Source organism: Vigna unguiculata, chromosome 5, assembly GCF_004118075.2.
Source record: "Vigna unguiculata cultivar IT97K-499-35 chromosome 5, ASM411807v1, whole genome shotgun sequence".
Taxonomy (NCBI): domain Eukaryota; kingdom Viridiplantae; phylum Streptophyta; class Magnoliopsida; order Fabales; family Fabaceae; genus Vigna; species Vigna unguiculata.
The window spans coordinates 40,269,059-40,291,609 of NC_040283.1; the positions used below are offsets into that span (position 1 = coordinate 40,269,059).

General features: G+C 30.4%; 2 protein-coding genes across 2 annotated transcripts; both read left to right on the forward strand.

Annotated features, from left to right (window-relative positions):
* Positions 1-482: 482 nt before the first annotated feature.
* LOC114185013 (prohibitin-1, mitochondrial) lies at positions 483-4,510 on the forward strand. Its single transcript, XM_028072490.1, has 6 exons — positions 483-744; positions 1,014-1,198; positions 1,434-1,550; positions 3,007-3,177; positions 3,529-3,741; positions 4,117-4,510. Exons 2-6 carry the CDS (start codon positions 1,022-1,024, stop codon positions 4,306-4,308), a joined length of 870 nt encoding a protein of 289 aa, XP_027928291.1. The 5' UTR covers positions 483-744; positions 1,014-1,021; the 3' UTR covers positions 4,309-4,510.
* Positions 4,511-16,783: 12,273 nt separating this feature from the next.
* LOC114184019 (glutaredoxin-C9-like) lies at positions 16,784-17,586 on the forward strand. The gene has a single exon (XM_028071245.1). The coding sequence runs from the start codon at positions 16,963-16,965 to the stop codon at positions 17,389-17,391; it is 429 nt and encodes a 142-aa protein (XP_027927046.1). The 5' UTR covers positions 16,784-16,962; the 3' UTR covers positions 17,392-17,586.
* The last annotated feature ends 4,965 nt before the right edge of the window (positions 17,587-22,551 follow it).

Here is a 22,551-nt window from a genome sequence, read left to right on the forward strand (position 1 = left end):
TAAGGTTTAATCATGTTAAAAAGTTATTATTTTAAAGAATTGCTTTGAATTACACTTGATGTACGAGCAAATAAACAAACATCTATTTTTATTACTTAGCTTATTATTCTCTCCATTATGTATGTATAGCACGAATAGATTTTAAAGGAAATAAATAACACATGCTAAATTAGTTTTTGCTTGCCACAAGTGGAAAGTCTGGGGCTAAGTATAAATAGTTGTATAATATAAAAGACTAACTAGCAAAAAACAAAAAAAAAAAATTACGTAATTTTTTTCCTTCGCTACATGTTTCCTTCTTACAATTACACGTCTCTATCATTTCAAGAACTTTCTCTTTCAAGGAATGTGTTTTGATTAAAAAATCAGTTAAATAATATTTTATTACAAATTATAATAATGTGTCTGGGCAATATATTTTCCTATAACTTTTTATATTAATTTTTAACAATTTACTCATTATTTTGAATAATTGTAATTATCAATATTTGTTGTAATATATTGAAGGTAACAAAGGATATCTCTTAGTTGCAAAAGTATTATTTTTGTTCCTTGGGCTTATGTGATCCGCAGCCCAATAAGCCCAAGCCAATTGGTTCCATCTCTCACTTGCGTCGTCAGAACCGTTTGCGTTTGGTATTCTTTTCTTGTAGGAAAAGTTTAAAAACCTCCACACAAACCCTACATAAACCCCACGATTACCGCAAACCCTTCACTCTCATCGGCGTTCATCGGAATTTCAAGGTATATTGTTTTCCATTTCTCCGGGAGAGTGTAGTTGCACAATCTAGCTTGAGTTCTTTCTCGATCAACTTGATTTTTCAATTCTATTTTTCTCTCAATTTTTAAGAATTTTCATATAATTCGATTAATTTTTTTCTCTCGATAATCATTTCCCTTTCGTTTCTTGTTTTTAAGCTCATTGATATTTGGATCCAGCAGTTCTCTCTTCTTTCCTCTGATATACCCGACTGTTCTTGATGTTCTTTGCATTTGCATTTCTGTTGAATTAGGTAAAAAGATGAATATGAAGAACATGAAAATTCCAAATGTTCCGAGTGGTGGCGCGGCCTCTGCGCTGCTGAAGCTTGGGGTTATCGGTGGAATTGGTTTGTATGCAGCTGCTAATAGTCTCTACAATGTTGAAGGAGGGCACCGAGCTATTGTTTTCAACCGTCTAGTTGGTGTCAAAGACGAGGTTACTGTTTTCCCCGTATTGTATAAAATGAACTCGAAAATTGTCACGGTTTGCTATTTACTGCATTTTAGTGCTTCGTGATAGTTAGTTTGTTGCCTGAATATGATTGTTGCATTCCAGCTGTTGTGGTTGATGTTATTCAAAAGAGTAATCTACCATCTCATTTGAAGTGTTGGCAATTTTTAAGTTAAGTTTTGGTGTTGGTCATGAAATTGGTTTGTTGGTTAATATGCAGGTCTATCCTGAAGGGACTCATTTTGTAATTCCCTGGTTTGAGAGGCCAGTCATCTATGATGTCCGTGCTCGACCCCATCTAGTTGAGAGTACATCTGGGAGTCGTGATCTACAGATGGTAAATACGTTTTGCTAAGATTTGTGTGTTGTTACAGAGTTGTGGTTTTTGTATCACATAAAGAAGTCTGATCTATTTCAGATTATGTTCTTGTGAATGAAATTCATTTAAGCATCTTTCTGACTTTTGACCCTTAATTCCTTTTTTTGATGGAGGTTTTCATGTATGGACATTATCGTGTCCTGTTAAATACATTATTGTAGCTGGATCGTATTGTATTAGTAATATTGTCATCTGAGATTTGTTCAACTATGTTTAACCGTTGACATGATTGCCACAAACATGAAACGACTATTATCATGTTATAAAAAGTACATTCATATTTGTTTATTTTACTTTTCTAGACATGTTACTTTATATAGGAATTTGGACGCCAAATTGTACTTCAATATTAGATTGGGGAAGCAATAGGTTTTGCATGGGTGCTGGTTACAAGGTTCTCTTTTGGTGCATTAAATTAGTTTCTGGATGTGAAGTTTTACCATGCCAAGTTCAACTTATATGATTTAATAATGATAATAATATGGATATGTTGGAATATTGTTTATTTCATCTAGTTGAATACATTCTAAACTAGTGGCCTAGCATTGGGGCTTAGAGAGAAATGGTAGAGTTATCTGTGATGGAATCACTACACAAACACATAATACGTAGCGTACCATATCATTACACAGATATGGGCTCAAGGCCATATATTAAAATACATCTAACACTTTCTTTCAAGCTGGAGCATATAAATCATATGCACTAAACTTGTTTGGTATATAATCAATTCTTGGACCCATAATGATTTGGTAAAGACATTTACCAATTGATCATTGGAATTAACAAATTGAGAAATAAAATCCTTTTTTGGATGAAGTGACAGTCAATCTAAATATATTTGATTATCATAGAATACTGGATTTTAGCCAATATGAAGGACAGTTTGGTCATCACAAATGAGAGTCATCTGTGTAAAGTGAGACACGGATGATAAACATCTATCTCATTTTCATGTAGATTTAGAGCCTAACAGGCGCTTTCTAATCTGAAATGATGCAAAGTAGGTTTTCTTAATTTCCCATTTGGTGTTTAAAATCATTTATTTCTGAATTTCAAAAATATTAGACATTTGAGCATTGGCTTTCAAATCTAAATACCTTATGCAAATGCTTTGTTGGTATCCCATACACTAGTCCCCAATTTTCCTTTTCAGGCTTAGCCTTTGTTTCCGATGGGTGAAGGTATCTGTGGTGATACACTTTTCATCATTATGTACATAATGTCCTTTTTCCTACTGTCCTGGTCTACTCCCCTTTTTAGATCCCCTGTGAATGATAGGATGTTGGATGTTTCACTTAACACTTTATAGCTAATGATTTTCCAGAAACCAATTTCAATAACTATGTTTTTAAAATATTTAACTATACAATATTGACCTTTTCTTCTTGTATTGCACATACATGTTATACAGGTGAAAATTGGACTTCGAGTTCTTACTCGCCCTTTGCCTGAACAATTACCTACAGTTTATCGGACCCTTGGCGAGAATTTTAATGAAAGGGTTTTGCCTTCAATCATACATGAAACTTTGAAAGCTGTGGTTGCCCAATACAATGCCAGCCAGCTAATTACTCAGCGAGAGGTAAGGCACAAACCTTGTCCATATGATGCACGAAAGCTCTGATATATATATTTTAATAGATTGCTAGTTGCTGACATGGTGGAAAAATATGAATTTCTTTTTTGCAATGGATACATGTTAATGATTTGTCTATTGAAACATGTTAAAAAGAAACCATTTTATCATTACTCAATAGCAGAATGTGTATGTTTTTAAAATCAAATTTTAGGATGGTTTGTTAACATTAGTCACGTCCTTCCCAATTTCTTCATTTTTCACTTAATGTTTTCTCATTCGAGTTGACATATTTAGTTATAGCACATGGAGAGTGTGTTTAAACTTTAATATTCAAACCGACCTTAATCTTTGTAGGTTGTTAGTCGGGAGATCCGGAAAATTCTGACGGAGAGAGCAGCTAACTTCAACATTGTCCTTGATGATGTGTCAATTACTGCTTTGACTTTTGGCAAGGAGTTTACTGCTGCAATTGAAGCTAAGCAGGTGGCTGCACAAGAAGCTGAGAGGGCTAAATTTGTTGTGGAAAAAGCGGAGCAAGACAAGAAGAGTGCTGTAATTAGAGCTCAGGTGATGACAAGTTATTAATGCTTAGATTAGATACAGTTATTCTTTTGATGCTCAGAAGAAGTTGCTTCATTTTTTATATTTCTAATGAAAGGTAACTCCTGTAATCCAGTCCCCAAGGAAAAAAATACACAAGGAGAAAATTGACCTACTGTATATTATGGAAAATGTGTTATATTGTGGGTAAACTATATTGCCATTATTCGGATTAGGTCTTCTTGATACCAAATGATCCGTTCATAAATCTGCCTGTTAAGTTTAAGTGAGTTTAAATTTAGTATATATAGTATGCTGTTGACAGTTGTCCTTATTGGATCACTTTTTGCTTCGTAAGTATTCAGTTCTTCCTGACCTTCGTTACGAACCTTCAATGAACAGGGTGAAGCAAAAAGTGCCCAACTGATTGGACAAGCTATTGCCAACAATCCAGCATTTATCACACTGAGGAAGATAGAAGCTGCAAGAGAGATTGCACATACCATATCAAACGCGGCAAACAAAGTTTTCTTGAATTCAGATGATCTGTTGTTGAATCTTCAAGAGATGAGTTTGGAGCCAAGCAAAAAGTGAGTCGGATAGCATGTTTTGTTTCTTATCTTTAGCTCATAAAAGATGAATTCCAGGATGCATTTCTTGATATTTTTAGCAAATTCGACTGTAGATGGTTTCATCAGACAAGTGAATGTTAACCCTTTAAACACGAGATTAATTGAGATCCTATCGAATGCTTCGCATTACAATAATGAAATAATTTCAGTTAGAGTTCGCATCATGATTTTATTTTGTTGCCTGTAATAAGTTTGGTTGTCTTAGTTTTGTTTTGGTTAAATTATTCATTTGGTCCTAATTTTCGTAAGTAAATTTGAATTTGGTTCTCGGTCCTAATTTTCGTAAGTAAATTTGAATTTGGTTCTCAAATTTTTAAAAGTGTTACTTAGGTTGTTAATTTTGATAATTTTTGATAATTTGTATCAATGAAGTCTTGTTCATTTAAATGGGAGAAACAGTGTTAAAAGTGTTAAAAACATAGTGACGTAAGGATATAAAAGTGAACTGAATAGTGAAGTGGCTAAGAAAATGATGTACATGTGGAATTACAAATGCCGTAATAAATCATTAATGTTCTTTCTGCCTTATACATGTTCTACAACCCTTGCAACAATTTTATTCATGTTCTACAACCAACACTTACTACCTGCTTTTCTTGTAAAATTAGGCTCATGAATATCCCAATTAACCAGAAATTTCGGCGGTTGTTTAGTCTAGGTGATAAGTTACAGCATCTATCCATTACTCCTAGGATATGAAATTTATAGGGTTCAATTACTCATACTACATTTTTCATCAATAATCACAGATCATGCATCGTGTCTTAAGAGATTCTTGGCAAAACTAATAATAATGTTTGACAGCAGAGTGCGGCTAAATTCCTATGAAACTAATGCTTTTCATGGGTGAGAGGAAAAGAGAAATAGAAAGGAGGGGAAAATCGGACAATGATGTATTCCCTTATGCTCAGTAGAAAAATAAATATAGAAACGGAAAAAAAAAGGAGAAAGTTGACTGTTAGAAACAAAAATTCAAATTATTCTTTACTTTCGTTTTCTCTTCAATCCATATTTCAAAATGTTCTTTCTGCCTTCATTTTTCTCTCTAAACGAACAAAGGGTAAATAAGGCAATGCCATTGTCATTAAAATGCAGTCAATGAGAAGAGGACAGACATTTTAAAAGCACCAAAGTAATATAATTAAACAAACAAGTTAACAGCTAGCCAGAGGAATAAATATCCAACAACCACCGGATCATCAACAGAACGACTTATAAAATTAAGGCATGTAATTGGAACATATGCAAATGCAATCAACAGTTGCTTCATAATCCACAATAATCCATAAATTCGCAAGGGATCTTCTGAGTTCAATCAAAAATTGAACCACCCACATATAAGCATTCCTACCAAATAACTGACAACAGATATAACACCAGAAGGTATAAAATCATGGACTCATCACAAAACTGTTATGTTGCAACGATGAGTAACATGGGTGGAGGGGGTAATGAAAACACATTCCACCAAGAACGCAATTCCACTACCAACACTGATTCCAGATGTTCGAACGCGAACTTTCCACCAATGTGATTCCAGGAACTCGCAATTCTTCTGCAAACCCCTCATTCCCCGGTCGACGAAGTGTATTGCAAACCCTAATTCCATTTTATTATATATTAAATATAAAGCATTACGGCTTTTATTCGTCATTAATGATTTATTATAGCATTTGTAATTCCACATGTACATCATTTAATGTGCCACTTCATTGTTCAGTTCACTTTCATATCTCCACGTTATTGTGCTCTTAACATCGTTTCTCCCATTTAAACGAAAGAGACTTCATTGATACAGAATATCAAAATTAGGGACCTAAGTAACACTTTTAAAAATCAAGGGACCAAATTCAAATTTACTTACGAAAATTAAGACCAGATGAATAATTTAACCTTTTGTTTTTTTCTTGATATGCCCAACCTAGAATAAAATTAAATAATTTTAAGATAAGTATTAAAAGTTCTGGGATTTATAGTGTTGTGGGATTATCAAAGTGAGATTTTTGATAAGTCTGGAGAGATTACAAGAAAGATTTTACGCGGATCGTTGGAATTCCAATAGATTTTGACTTAAAGGGAGGAAATACTGCCCATGTTAATTACTAGTTGGACTTTATTTTTCCTAATAATTAGGTAAAGCATTTTGAATAAAAATGGTTTAGTTCCGCTTCTTCTTTTTTATAACGTTTTTAATTAATTTATTAATTTTTATAAATTAATTATAATAAAATGTTTTATGTGCGTGATATAAGTGAAAACATAATATCATATAATAATATTTTGTTTTTCTTTTTAGTTACATGGTATAAACATTCTTATTGAATTTTTTCATATATTATCCAAATAATCATTAATTATATAGATGTGTTTAATCTACTTATCAAAACGAGAAATGTATTTGTTTGATGTTGGTTTTATAAATAGAAATAGGGGAATCAGATTGTTAAGAAATTCCTTCTTAGCTTTATAAATATTAGACCATCAACTTATTTCCTACTTAGAATATATACTTATAATTACATGAAAAAGTTTTTTAGATTGTTCAACTTTTAGCAAAGATGTCAAATCAATCATACTATTATTGTTCGAGATGAAGTAAAAGAGAAAAGAAAAACAACGGAAAAAATTTGCAAAGCCCAATTTTGTTTTTGAGTATATGGGCTCAGCGTTAATGAGAAGGGGCCATATCCAGCTCCCTTGTCTCCAGGAGTTCCCTAGCTACCCTTTTATTTTCCATTCTGTCTCATTTTTCAAGAACAACTCATTTACCTTCTCTTCTTTTCTCAATTTTTTCAAACAAAAGTTATGTCAGGACTTGAACTACATTCTCCTACAAGCTTGCTAAACGCTTTGTCTCTACGTAAGTCCACCTATAACCTCTAACCTCTGCTTCATTTCCGTTCTCACCTATGAAGCCCAGACACGGACACAGACACGAACACGACAAGGACACAGGAAAACGTCTAAATTGAAAGAATGACGGACACGGACATGACTATACTTTATGAAAATTAATATTTATATAAAAAACAATCTACCAATTATACTTTATGATCTAATAGAAATCAAGATAAATAATTATAAAAGAAACAAAATCTAGCAAAAGAAAAACAAAAAAAAAAATATGTAAATCATGTTTGTTCATCTTGATAGAAAAATACTTCTAATTCATCAAGAGATAGACTAGCAATCTGAAAAATTCTGTTGTCTTCTAATGAGAAGTCATCTCCTCTAATATTCCATAATCTGAAGAATTTCATTGTCTTTAATTTTTATTTTTGATATAAAGTAATTTATTTATATTTATTTGAAATACAGGACATGTACCAAGTAAAAAATATTAATTATATAATCATTTCAAAATACTAATTAAAAATAATTTATTATATAAAATAACTAAATTATTAAATTAATCAGAATATGATTATGTTTTCTTTTCATTTTTTTCTTTCACCTAACTTTTCCTTTCCTATCTTCTATCTTCTTTTCCTTGTGAATTTATTTTGCCTGCAACGTAAACAGTGGCAATTCTGCAACGGCATCCACGGTGGCAACTCTGCAACAGCGGCCACGTTCCACCCGTTCCACCTTTTTGCAGCACCACAAACGTGTCTTTTTCGCATCCAGAGAGAAGGCCGTGTCCGGCAAAAAAAAAGCGTCCAACACCGCGTCGTGTGCGCTTTCGGCAAGTGTCCGTGTTCGGTGCGCCTTCGACACCATGTCAGAGCTTCCTAGGTTCTCACTGTTCCAAAGCTTTGTTCCCATGTTGTTCTCTGTCTTGGTCTCACTTTCGCCTCATTTGGTCCTATTTTCTAGCTCCGTAAGCTGTACCCGTGCAGTGGTGCTCTTCTTTTGGGGTTTGTTCTTTGGTTAGCCTATGTTAAGGTAAGGGAAGCAAGGGCTTTAAAACCCTTTTTTAGTGTCTTGCATGTTTTTAGTTTCGAATCGTGCTTAAAATGATGGTTTGATGTTCGTGGTTGTGTTTTTTTTTTTGTTTGGGATTTTGGGTTTTTACATGCTGAAACCAATAAAAATCTACTATTTTAGCTTAAACGAGAATTTTTAGCTTAAGCGAGATCAGTCTAGCGTAAGCGAGAATTTCTAGCTTAAGTGAGAATAGCAGAATTTCTCTTTATTCTCTGTTCAAATTTTAACTTAAGCAAGATCAGTTTAGCTTAAGCGAGGTCGATTTAGCTTAAGCCAAAAATTTTAGATTAAGCGAGATCACTATAGCTTAAGCGAGAATTGCTATTGAATTTTAATTCTTTACTTAACTTGTGATTGACTGAGTTAATGTTAAAAATATGATGTATGAAGCTATGCATGAATGATGTGACATTTTTGACCTGTACTTGATGTTTTTAGCTTGGGATGATAATTATTCTGAGATACCATGTGGAATGTTAACGGTAAAAGAGTTTCAAGGAAAATTCTTGGTGATGGTGTGATTAGTGTATGCCTTGACATAAGAGATGTCTAGATAAGGAAGATATTCTAAACTCTAATTCACTCACACTCACGTAAAGTAGAGTGATTATGTGGTGAGAGTGACAGAAGATCCTAGTCTTGAGAGGTGTTTGAGCCTGAGACATATTGGGATTAACCTTGTGATTGATTGGGTGATAACCCCTTGCGACTAGGTTTTGCAGAGTTTAAAAATCAAATGCAGGTGAATACTTCCTTAGAATTCTATATCAAGCGCATAATTCGGATATTGCGTCAAGAGTCGGTTGGGTGTTTAATTGAGTGAAAACTTTGTGAGTTAATGTTTCTTGTCTCCATGTATGTGTTTCTTGAGTGATGTACTTATGTAACTACATTTACGTATAAAGTCTTAAATACACTAACTTACCCTTCTTTCTTTCTGTGTTTGTTTCCTTATTGTTTTTCCTTTTTGCAATAATCGCCAAATGTTGGTATGAGTAGATGTGAAAACTATTGGCGATCACCCTGGGATGGAGATGCTGTTGTGTAGGTTGACCACGTCTTGGATTTGACTCACTGTTGAGCTCCTTTTGAAATACTATTTTATTTGTAATTCATTGCTCTGTGAGAGACCTTTTGTCAAACTGTTTCATGTATAGATTTTGTTCATGTTAGAAATATTTTAATATAATTTAAAAAAATAAATAATTAAAAAAAACTTACTGTTACTAAAGTTTTTATAGACTTTTAATTTATGGGTTAATGATTTTTATGGCTAACGACTATATTCTTATTACTATTTACTCCTTTGTCTCATTTTGCTACCTATAAATACAACCTAGGTGCATGGGGAAGAATACAACAACAACAGAGACAACAAACACCAGAGTCTTTCTTAAAAGTGTTATTCTTTTTTTTCTTCTCTATATTATCTTTAAGACAATGATGTTCATAAGGTTTGGAGATCCTTCGCTGCACTCGATCGATCTGACGGATTGTTGTATCTTGGGAGAGAAACGCATATGATTTGAAACACATATGATTGTGTATTTGTTTAGCCATGTGCAGTAGGGGCATTTTCTCTCTAAGGATAGCGCTATGCGTGCCTCAACCCAGGATATTTCTACTCCTTACCTTTTATTTTTATTTGTTATTGTTATTATAATTGTTGATCTCTTATTAATATTCATTGTTTTATATATTGTCTTAGCATTATTATTGATTTAATAATTATTATTATATCATTTTATATTTTTATTATTATTAGTATTATTTGAGTAATCTTTTTCTAACATTCTTAGAGAAAAAAATTATTTTGTTATTTCTATTTTTTGATTACTAGTTTGTATTCAATTCTAAAATTAAAAACAATATAAAGTTGAAGACTGCAAACCACATTTTGTGAACTAATGTGTTTCTTATGGTTATAATTAAATCAGTTTCAACAAAACCTAAAAATTGATGTGTATAATTGTTTCTATTTCTATTGATAACAATAAATGAAATTATGGATAAATAAAATTCATGCTCATTGAATAATTTTTTGTGATGTCTATAGCTCATGCTTATGTTGTTATATTATTTTATGCTTTAATATTGTCTATTCTTACCATTGATAAAGATGTTATATATCATGTTATATATTGAGAAATTTTGGTTAGAGACCATTCAAATTATAAAATTTTGAGGTACAAAGTTAATTAAATAGAGAAGTGATGATACATATCTTTATAAATGAGTGTTTTTGTGTGAAACTCATGGTATTATTCATTAAGTAACATCTTTATATAGTGTATGTTGTTAATATAATGGTGTAGTGAAAGAAAGAAAGAGAGAAAAAAAATGATTTTTTTGATATGGTAAATGTTATGCTTCAAGTTCTAGTTTGTCTTTGCCAATAAAATTATATAGGGTGGAACTTTATATTCAGCTTACCGTATCTTGAACACAAAAGGTTGTGATAAAACTTTTTATGAGTTATGACAGAAAAAAGAACCACATTTAAAATATTTCAAAGTGTGGGGGTGTCTTGTAAAGGTTAATATACCTTTTGATAAGAAAAAAATCTTTGGTTATTTACACTGATAAATATTTAGAGATGTTTTCTTCAAATAATAAATTGACTAAATTTGTTTATGATACCTTGAGAACTATTTTGCCATCTAGTGTAATATTATTTGTGTTTCTTATATTATGGCAATATGTCCAATTTCTTGAGATGATAATATAGATTGGATATAGATTCTAGTGACACAAGATCACCTATTGGTTATGGTTATGTTTAACCTTGGATGAAGGTGTCCTATCATGAAAATATGTTAAGAAGTTGTTGTCATGATCTACTATGCAAGCATAAATTATTCCTTTTTCCAATGCATCTTAACAATCAAATTGTTATATTTAAAGTTCCTAGTAAAAATTTCAATGAAATTGACATATTAGAATGAGAGACAAATGTATTAGAAACTTAATTACTCATGGTTATCTCTCTTGACTTTGTCAGGTCAAAAAGAAATATTGTAGATCTGCTTATCAAAAGGTTGATGCATCAACAACAAGTATTTGAGTCGTCGAGGGAAATGAGATTATAGCCCATAAATTAGTTGCAACAATGGACACTCATCTCCACATGAATGGCGATCCCATGGAATGGAGTTCAATGGGTAACAACGAAGTTGTTGTTGACTAAAGTATACCAAATAATTTGATTAAATTTTATGTCTCATTCCTATGGCGAGGTGTACTATAAATTGTGACAATAATAAGGTTGAGGTATGCGCATTATTATGCTTATTTTATAAAATACCTCTTAATAAACCCAATGACAATTATTGTTGGGGTGTGAGTCACAAACCACCCTTTAAGGGTTTACCTAGTGAGTGTGATGGTGAGACCGCCATTGTGAGACCTGGGTAAGTCTCTAAGTGACACTCATGAAACAAGATACATGCGCAAGGTCGTAAGGTGCACCCACTGACTAGAACTATAATGAACACCGATATTGTATGTGTTATTTACTAAAACCTGGTCATAGGAGATGTAGTTCAAGACAATCAAGTCTCTGCATTTTCTCAGGTGGAAGTTTATAAGCACTAGGTGTAAGGGTCAATAAGCACTAGGTGTAAGGGTCAGACCCAGAAGGCTCCTTACACTGAACTACAATATTTTGTTTTTAAAAGATAATATATTTTGTTTTATTTTATTTTTTTAAATTATGTGGGAGATTGTTAGAAATATTTTAATATAATTTTAAAAAAATAATTAAAATAAAAAACTTACTGTTACTGAAGTTTTTATAGACCTTTAATTGATGGGTTAATGGTTTTTATGGCTAATGGCTATATTCTTATTATAATTTACTCATTTGTCTCCTTTTGCTACCTATAAATATCACCTAGGTGCATGAGGAAGAATACAACAACAACAGAGACAACAAACACTATAGTCGTTCTTAAAAGTGTTATTCTTTTTTTTTTCTATATTATCTTTAAGACAGTGGTGTTCATAAGGTTTGGAGATCCTTCGCTGCACTCGATCGATCTGACGAGTTATTTATCTTGGGAGAGAAACACATATGATTTGAAACACATATGATTGTGTATTTGTTTAGCTATGTGCAGTAGGGGCATTTTCTATCTAAGGATAGCGCTATGCGTGTCTCAACCTAGGATATTTCTACTCCTTACCTTTTATTTTTATTTATTATTGTTATTATAATTGTTGATCTCTGATTAATATTCATTGTTTTATATATTGTCTTAGTATTATTATTGATTTAATAATAATTATTATATCATTTTATATTTTTATTATTATTAGTATTATTTGAGTAATCTTTTTTCTAACAGTTCATGGCATTGTGTTGTGTCTTTGAGTTTTCCTTTCAATATATTATGAATAACTGTAATAGTTGATTTCTGTATACTTACTTTTGGTGCTCTATTTTATATTATAATCATGCGACATTTTATTTATTAAAATTTTTCTATTAAAATGGGATGACACAAAATTGGTCGTGGTTATAAATCAAAAAGTGTTAAAAAAAAAGAGACGTGAATCTAATATCAATTATTTCTTCTTTTTATTTGAAAGAATAGACTATTTTAATTCATTCATCGATAATAACTTCATCATGATTTAAGCCACTTTGTAATAATATATCGTTTTCCAAATGAGTTAAATATATTTTTGTTGTTAAATTATTATAAAAAAATATGTTCTTGTTTGCAAATTAAATTATGAAGTATTTAATTTTTGTACTTTATTAAAGTAATGTAAAAAATATATTTAGCAAATGATATAATTTATTTAGTTGAAAATCTAGATATGAATATAAGTCTCATATTCAATATGAATGAAAAAGTTGAGAAATAGAACACATAAATTCATTGTCTTATTTGAGTTACTTACAATTGAATTTTCTTTATTTCTTAAATAATTTGTTTGATGAAATAATTCAAATATCTCAGATTTCAATTTTCTTATTTGGATAAAGTAATTTAATATCTACTTTAAGACAAACTCAACTCTATTCTTGAACCCGAGTTGAATTAGATTGACATTCGATCCAAAATGACTCGTCTTGACTTTTGGTCTGAATCGACTCTTGACAATTTGAGTCGATTAAACCCAACCTTTAGCATGGGTCGACTTGGCTCGTCCTTGGCACTAGTTGATGTGCCTCAACCTTAAGCCCGGACCAACCTGACTTCACCTTCAACAAGGATAAACTCGACTCCACCTTTAGCATAAGTCGACTGACTCCACCTATGACACTTTCAAACATACCAAAAAACTCATAATTTTAATAGTCAACTGTAAATAAATGTGCGTCGAGTAAATTGGATTCATTGAGAGATGTATGAAAAACATGGAATTCAAATCCTTGAGAAACAAGACTATAATATAATTTCTATATATAATTTTTTGGAAAATAAATTTTACATAATTTTCATAAAATATAAACACGAAATGCTCTATAATTTAGTTTAAAAACAACACAAACTTTTATAACAATTAAAAGAAAACATTTTTTGCGCTTATAAAAAACCGGATCTATAATTTAGTTTAATAACAACACAAATTTTCATAATAATTTAGAATTTAAAAAAAAAAATCACCCATTATATATTATAAACTCATATTTCTAATCAAAATCTCGAACATGAACTCTTTTATTACTATATAACATGTGGTTGTAACAGTGTTAAGTTGCGATTTGTTAATTGATAAAGAATCCATGTCAATGCGATTACGATTACTAAAGAAATAAAATGATAAAAACCTGATGCAGTAGCTTCTTCATTTGTTTGATCCATTGCATATTCAACCCAAAACGTCACCAAGAAAGTTTGAATTATTTTTTGTTGTTTCAAGGTCTCCATGTATGGGCAAATTAGCCAATTGGCAATTTATTTGATATGATCGATAATGTTCCGCGTCATGCTTTGACGTATATTCAATTTAATTGCTATATTCTGTGCCATGTGGCTTTCAGATTTACGTCTTAAATATTCTGCCTACCAAAAAATGAGCAACTCGTGGTTTCGGCTTAACGCACCGCGTCATTGCTATCGTAATGAAAGCTATCGTGATCTAATTTCAACCATTTTTTCCACAAAATCTATACATATCAAAAAATTTTATTATTTTTTTACAACTTCAATTCAACTTAAACATCATTTCGAATATATTATGATATTAGCTAAACCTTATTAAAAATTTAATAGAATAATTATAAAACGATACGTAAAATCGTCATTTTCATTTAATTTTAATCAATGATTATATATTAAACATCGATGAGGTCAAATCGGATTCAGTATCATTAGCCTAAAATTAATACTTTTTAATTTTTATATCTGATAAATTAAATTATGGGATTAGTTAGATTGCGGTCTCAGATTGTTTTTTTTTCTTAATCTTATATTTCAATTTAAATAAATAAAATAAATATATCAAATCTTTAAAAAAAAACAAGATAACTTTATTATTTACTTTTGTAATAAACCATAATTTATATAATTTATTATTCGTTTTTAATGAAAAAAAATATTATTAAAATTTAAGCTTATATTAAAACTATCTCTTTATTTGTTTTTAACAAATCTGATTTTGTTTTTAAACTTGATAGGTGGGGCCATGGGCAAATATTCCAACGCAGCAATGACGTAATGAATGTGTAAGTTTGGCCGCTGACGTGGCAATCCACTACAGGCTAAGATTCTTTGTTAATTAACGACATGGTGACGTGAGAACATGTCACAGTGTTATCCTAGCCATGGATGCTGACGATGCTGACGTCACAGTCCCTCATCCTATTCCAGTCAGTTCTTTTTCCCGTCAACGACACTACGCAACACAACTTCTCATTAACATTTTTATAAAAAAAATCTTAAAAACTTTATCGACAATTCGAAAATAATAATTTAAAAACATTATACAACAAAACTCCTACAAATTAACTTAGGGCTCACAGGAAAATTCATTTCCGGTTTTATTCCTTTTCTTTTTCCCTTCTTAATTATAGAAAGATTTATTCAATCATATTCATAAAAAAAAACTAACAAAAAATACATCTCTATTTTGTATATAACATTATAAATATCTGAAATTACACAGAAACTAAATATAAAATTACGACCGTGTGGAATAATAAACAGTTTCCATACTCCTTTTTTTTTTTCTTCTTTTTTTTTTACGTTCTTTTGGAATCTTCGTTTTTTCAACAAAGCATTAGTTGAATTCATACTTAGAAGAACACATGTAGCGATAAAGACTTCAACTTATAACTTGTATCATTTTCTCTATGCTACTTTAACTGTTCATATCTTATTTTTTAATCACTTTAAAATTATTAATAAAATAATAATATTATGCTTATAGTATTTTTAGTTGTTTATCGTGAATATGTTTTTTTCAATTTTTATTTTAATCAATCCATGCACTATTTATATTATTTATTATATGAATTTTAACATTAAACTTTAACATATTTTAACGATTAAACTGAAGAACATAATAAAAGTAGGAGATGTACTTTAGTATATTTTACTTCAAATTTGATGGTATACAAAATGTTATGCGCAATATGTTATAATCGAAACTATAGGCCTATAAATAAATATTTTAAGAGTTTAAAATTGAACTATAAATGTATCAAAATATTTTTTCAATAAAAATAGTTAATTTTTATTAATACTAAAATATCATATAAATATGTCTATTTATAATATTTCACATTTATAGATCACTTACCGAACAATTTTTTCAAAGGCTCGTACTTTAATACATTAACCAAACAACTTTCGGCTATTTTTAAATGGCTATTTTTTTTTTCAAATATAACCACTTTACTTAAAGTAATAGATCAGAAAATAAAATTAAAAGATGCTATAAAAACTCATAATGAAGCTATATATTAACACATAACATTAAGATATTATATATATATATATATATATATATATATATATATATATATATATATATATATATATATATATATATATATATATATATGGATTAAAAGCAATTTTTCATATTAAATTATACAACTAACGTTCTGGGGTGGGTCTTTAGCATTTGCCCACAAATTGAAAATAAAAATGTCAGGAACGTTTTTCACAAGATTAACAAACTCTTATTTCTAGAAGTAAAATTAAATACAATGTTCATGACCCGATATAGAAAACAAAAACCTAACACACCATTTAAATCACGCAAGTCGTCACTAAAGTGGAGTTCAAAATTTGAACTCTACATGCTCCTTAAACAAATTCTTTTCCACCATGTGTATACTGTCCAATCCCAACGATTGAGTCAGATTTAAAATTAAATTTTGATTATTTTTCTTAATCAACAAAAAAAAATCATAATAATGTTAATGAATTGATTAGGGATCGAGGGTGATGATAAATTTGGATTAAGGAGTAAAATCAGGATTAGAGAGAAGCAGGAAAAGTTGGGCGCCGTCCAAATGAATAGGTAGAGAGAATGCAAAGAGAGGATGAAGAAGTGACATAATGTAGAACGTCAGAGAGAACAGGGTGACCGAATACCACGTACGCCGCGTGACTTAGACATGTTTTGTTGACGTAACCACTAATGACTCTTTCAAATTGTTGATGTGAGCAGCACTGATATTAATTCTTCCACACCCTTCTCTTCTCTTCCAACAACCTTCAACGCAATGCATCAAGCGATTCCCTTCAGATCATGGCGCCCTCTCCACAACCCACTCCCATTAATTACACATTCCCACAACGATCCTTCTTCATCGCCCAAACAGGAACCCATGCTCCTCAACATGGTCTGGGAGAACGCCGTTACGGTCGTTGGGAGGAGAGGCTGCTGCATGAGCCACGTCGTCAACCGTTTGCTTCTCGGTCTCGGTGTTAACCCTGCCGTTTATGAGGTCGAGGAGAACGATGAAGCCGCTGTCGCCACTCAATTGGAAGCTACGGTTCGGAGAGAAGGGGTCGAACCGCAGGGGAACCTGCAGTTTCCTGCGGTTTTCATCGGTGGAAAGCTGTTTGGAGGGTTGGATAGAATCATGGCCACTCATATTTCTGGTGAATTGGTTCCTATTCTCAAACAGGCTGGGGCTTTGTGGCTATGATATCACTTTCTTATTCTTTTCTGCACTATGATTTTCCATTTTTTTTTCTTCATCCTGTTTCATTGTTACTCTTCTTCTTTGTAATTTTCCTGAAAGATGATTAAGAATATATAATCACTTTCTTCAGATTTTAGGGATGCTATTTTGATCATGATATGTCATGAATTCTAATCAAAAACATAAAATGGGAAATCACTTTCTGTTTTATTTATTTATTTGGTTTACACTGTTTGGAACAGGAAAGGTTTTAGGAAAAAGGAATTTGTTAGTTTAGGAGCAATTCTTGGGTCTACACAATTTGCCCTATAATCTTCGCACATATTTAGTAAACTTTTCACCGCTCATCAACTTTAAAAGATGAATTAAAATTAAAGGGATTTTTTTTTTTTTTATATTTTTACACTAAACTCTTTTTTTTCTGTATCATTCTTCACGCTTGTCTTTTTATTTGTGGGTTTCATTTTCGATGCGACTAATATTTTGAGAAATTGTTAATTTTTAAGATTAAAATTTTGAGAATTTATTAATTTTTAAAAGTAACTAAAATGATAATGTATTTTTTCCGTGATATCTATCATTTTCAACCTTCATTTGTTTTCTTCTTAAGTTTTTTTTATATTATCTCTTCTATTCTAATATTTTATATCAAGTCATCACTCTATAGTCACAATAGAGGAAAATGAAAACTGAAACATTTTTACTCATAAAATTAATTATTATTTAAAAAAATTCTTATAATATATAAATTTAGAGTATTGTAATAGTTTTTGTCTTTGCCTGTTACAATAATTGGAATTCAATGTGTTTTATGAGAGCTAAAGAAAACACTGCATATAATACTTTAATTAATAGTACAAAATTGTGACTGTTGGTACCTGTAAAATATATTTCACCATTTCCAATCACAATTACGTGAAAAGATCACTTTACATCCCAAATAAAAAAATGTTAGCTGAATACTGAAAAAAAAAAAAAACTCATCAAGTGAAGCATTTAATTCTTTGTCTATCTTGTGAAGTTTCCGTTGAAGGCGTCCAAGAATAAAACTGCTGCAGAATAAAAATATATAAATTAAAATACTTAAAAAAAAGGCTGTACGATAAAATACTAAATTAATAAAATTGACAACATGAACTTCTAAGAGAAAATCTAAATAAATATAGTTTGATTTTGAAGACTTATCAAGAGATGTATGATTCATGAACATTGAAATTTAGAGGACAAAATTTGTTTTCATTTGTATTCTTTACTTCACAATGACACTTAACAAAAAAATACTACATGCTAAAAGGTTTTGTGACCTCTAACTTTTTTTAGTAATAACATGTTGGTTACCTTTCTCGTCAAAGATATTATTTAGGATATTAAAATATTGGATTAAATATATTTTTGTCCCTTAATTTTCAGTGAATTTTAGAATTAGTCAATTTCGAAACTTTGGATCAATTTAGTCTTTCATCTTTCGAGATATGTAAATTTAGTCCTTTTAATCAAATTTTTGTTAGTTTTATTTGATGTTTCATACGCATTTCAGAATTGTGTTTGAGTTGTGTATACTCTTTGACACATTTTTGCTTTAATGTTAAGTTAAACACTATTATGAAACACGCTTGAAATGTCGAATAAACTTAACAAAATTTGATTAAAATGACTAAATTCATGCATTTCGAAAGATGAAAGACTAAATTGATTCAAAGTTTCGAAAGAAACTAATTCCAAAATTCACTGAAAGTTAAGAGACCATAAACATATTTAACCCTAAAATATTTAGTCTTTACAAGAAAAAGATTAAAAACTTTAAATACTCGTTTGGAATCAAATTTTTCTCATGAATTTCATCACTTAAATTCAATTTCAGGTCGTTGAGATAATCATTCATAGGATATGAAGTAAGTCTTAATGACTTGTTGAATTTCTTTACCTTCTTGATTTCCCAAAACTAAATTCAACTTTTAGGTTGTTGATAGTCCTTCATATGATGATATGAAGTAAATCCTCTTTGAGTTTCTTTATCTTCTTCTTCACTTTCCAAAATTAGAGTATATAATTTCAAAATAACAAAAGATACATAAAAGGATAGCATCATTGCCATTATAACCAGAATTATTCTTTGAAATATTCATTTGTGTATGCGATCATAAATCATGGACCTTGCATTCTTTTTCACCATATTTTCAAGAAGTAATTATTAAGTATTCTTAAAATAACTTTAACATTGAAACTCCCAAAGCATACTACAAATCAAATTAATTTACACAAATATAATAAATCATTCACATGAAAGAGTGCAAATACATTACTTACGAGAATTCATTGTGGATCTTTGGATGAATTAATTCATTGGGAAAACACAACACTAATGAAACCTAAGTCGAACTCGTATAAAATATTGATATCACTTTCAATCGAAAATCTTAAGATAACGAGTTTATAAGTTTTCATTTTCATATGGTGCTAAACTTTTTCATACTTACACTTGAATTACTAACATTCTCCTCTCAAAATATTTTTTTAGAAAGATCTTATGACTATATATCATAGAAGCATGTTTTAAAGTTTCACTACTATTATAATTAGTGAATGTGTGCTTGAGCAATCCCTAACGACCTAAACATTTTAACAATCACTACATTTTATGCAATTATCTGAAACTTATTGGATTTAAGAGCACCAAAATGAGGAGTATTTTTAACAACATGCCACAAAACATAATCTATGACACGTTTGTGGCCTTATCTCTCTAATTGCCTTGGCCATGGTTGCATCTTTGTAATTACATATATTGTCTTTAATTTTTGGTTTGTCATACTTTCTAAGAACACTTTCATAAGACAATAAAGTACAACCAAAATCCTCTAGTGTTTTCCTTACAAACTCAAAAAACGATTAAAATTGAGTTGCACGAAGAAGAAGCGTGGGTAGTAAATACAAAAGTATTTATGATTGGTGAGGTGGTGGTTGTAAAATAAATTATGAATCACGTTTGGCAAACATATCTTCCGTGGTCACGTTGTGTTTGTCTCATTATTGAGTCCTGTTTGTGAGAGAAAAATAAGGAAACATAAAGTGTTACGCAAACTCAAGTTTTATTAACGGTGGCTTTAGAATTTACACAATGAGTGGATCCAGTTGCGTGTCACCTTTTTCAACTCTCTTCATCGCCGACATTGGAAAATGCACATTTCACGTTAGGCACTAACTGTAACCACAATCAAAATCCATGGCTAATTCTCACGTGTACATTTTATTTAGGAGCAATAAAATATTTTAATGTAGCTTCCTTTGTTTATTTAAGTAACATAAATTCCACGTATAACATTCTTTATGATTAATGTATACCAACTGTATCAAGTTAGGTTTTCCTTCAATTAACACCAAAAGTTGTATCAAGTGACTTCAAGCAGACTCAACTAAAACTTTAATCCATTGAATTAATTTGATTTTCAAAACAGATTTTGGTCAAATTTGTGGTGTTTGAAACGTGATTTAAAACAGAACAGAAAAAAAGAGGATAACGTTATGGGTGTAAATTAAAATTAATGTTTTTTTTTTTTGTATTTGAAGGTCTATTTGAAGTTAAATTTGTAAATATGGATCTGTTAATTTTTTTTTTTGCCAAATAGGGTCAAGTCGTTAGAGTGGAAGACGATATTACAGGTGAAATTGTCCTCCACTAAGCCGATTTCTTTCTTTTTTTTTTCGAAAAAACAATGTTGTCCTTACAGAAGACAATTCACTTTTCAAATAACAGAAACTGTCCTCTGTAAGGATGACATTGCTTTTTCGAACAAAGAAAAAAGAAACCGGTTTGGTGGGTGGAGGACGACTTCACCTGTAATGTCGTCCTCCACCCTAACGACTTAACCAAATTTTGAAAAAAATATTCAATGAATCCTATTTTACAATTTTGTGATCAAAATAAATAAAAAAAACTAAAATTAAACATGGATTAGAAAAATGAAATTAAAATATTATATTATTAGATTCCATTTTATTTATATTTCACACAAACAAAAATAATTAAAATATTCCATATCAAATAGTCTCTGCCTTCATTTTAAACAAAGTTATGAACAAAAAATATATGAGGGTATATGAAATAAATGAATTTTAATTTTGGCTTCCGTGTTTTTTTTAAAAATTTTAAATTATATATTTTTCTCTTATTAAATAAATTTTAGTTTTAATTTACGCAGCTCCACAACCATGAACTACTATTTTTGGTGCGTTGGTACTAAAAACATCATCAATAGTTCAGGGTCCGAAACCATTTAAGGTGTTGGGTGTTTGGAGTAAAGTGAATGGTTTTAATGAAACAGTAAAAGCAATGTGGAATACATACACAAAAACATTTCTATAACAATGGTGATTACTTGAGGCAGAAGAAGCTTCTTTTGTTTTTAAGTTTCTCTTTCATAAAAAAGAATAATGTATTTTATTATTATATTTAAATGTTAAATTTTTAGCAATCGATGTCATAAATAATATTGGGCCATACATTGTTCTCAAATAAACATTTCGACGCCCGAAAGTTTATGGGCCTATTGCTTTATGTAACGACCCTATTGCTTAACATGTGAGCCTATTTTGGAATGAGAATTTTTTTTTTTCCTGAACTTCTGTAATTTCTAGCAGTAACCCACAATTTTTAAAATAACTATTTTACCTTTTCTAAAAGTGATTCCCGGATTACTTGTTCTAAAAATCTTCTGGAACAATTTTTCTGAGAATTTTGAAACATGATTTTCAAAACAGAATTTCGGAATAAAATATTTAAAATAAGATTTTTAGAATGAGATTTCTAGAACAAACTTTTCATAACACATATTTAGAATGACGCAACAAAAGTGATAATGATGCAACAAACGGTAGCGTGGAGTAGTGAGAAGGTTTTTTACTCTTTTATGGTACTGTGGAGGTGCAGTTAGTAATAACGGGGAAGGAGGAAGAATAAACCATGAAAATTACCCATAGTTCCATGCCTTTATTATATTGGGTTATGATTGACTACTCTTAAAAAAAATAAAAACATTATTTTCAATATTTGATTATAAAATAGAAGTTTTGGATTCTTGCAAAGAGTTTGATAAGAAATGTAATAAGTAATATGTTTATTTTATCTTGATTTCTAAACTGGAACATGAATTTTATTCTATTATT

What these genes read in the sequence shown, in the direction of transcription:
- LOC114184019 (XM_028071245.1), top strand. Translation starts at nt 16,963, where the DNA reads ATGCATCAAGCGATTCCCTTCAGATCATGGCGCCCTCTCCACAACCCA.
- LOC114185013 (XM_028072490.1), top strand. Translation starts at nt 1,022, where the DNA reads ATGAATATGAAGAACATGAAAATTCCAAATGTTCCGAGTGGTGGCGCG. An exon ending in GGAGTCGTGATCTACAGATG is followed by an intron (nt 1,551 to 3,006) that starts GTAAATACGTTT and finishes CATGTTATACAG; the next exon opens with GTGAAAATTGGACTTCGAGT. An exon ending in AGCTAATTACTCAGCGAGAG is followed by an intron (nt 3,178 to 3,528) that starts GTAAGGCACAAA and finishes TAATCTTTGTAG; the next exon opens with GTTGTTAGTCGGGAGATCCG.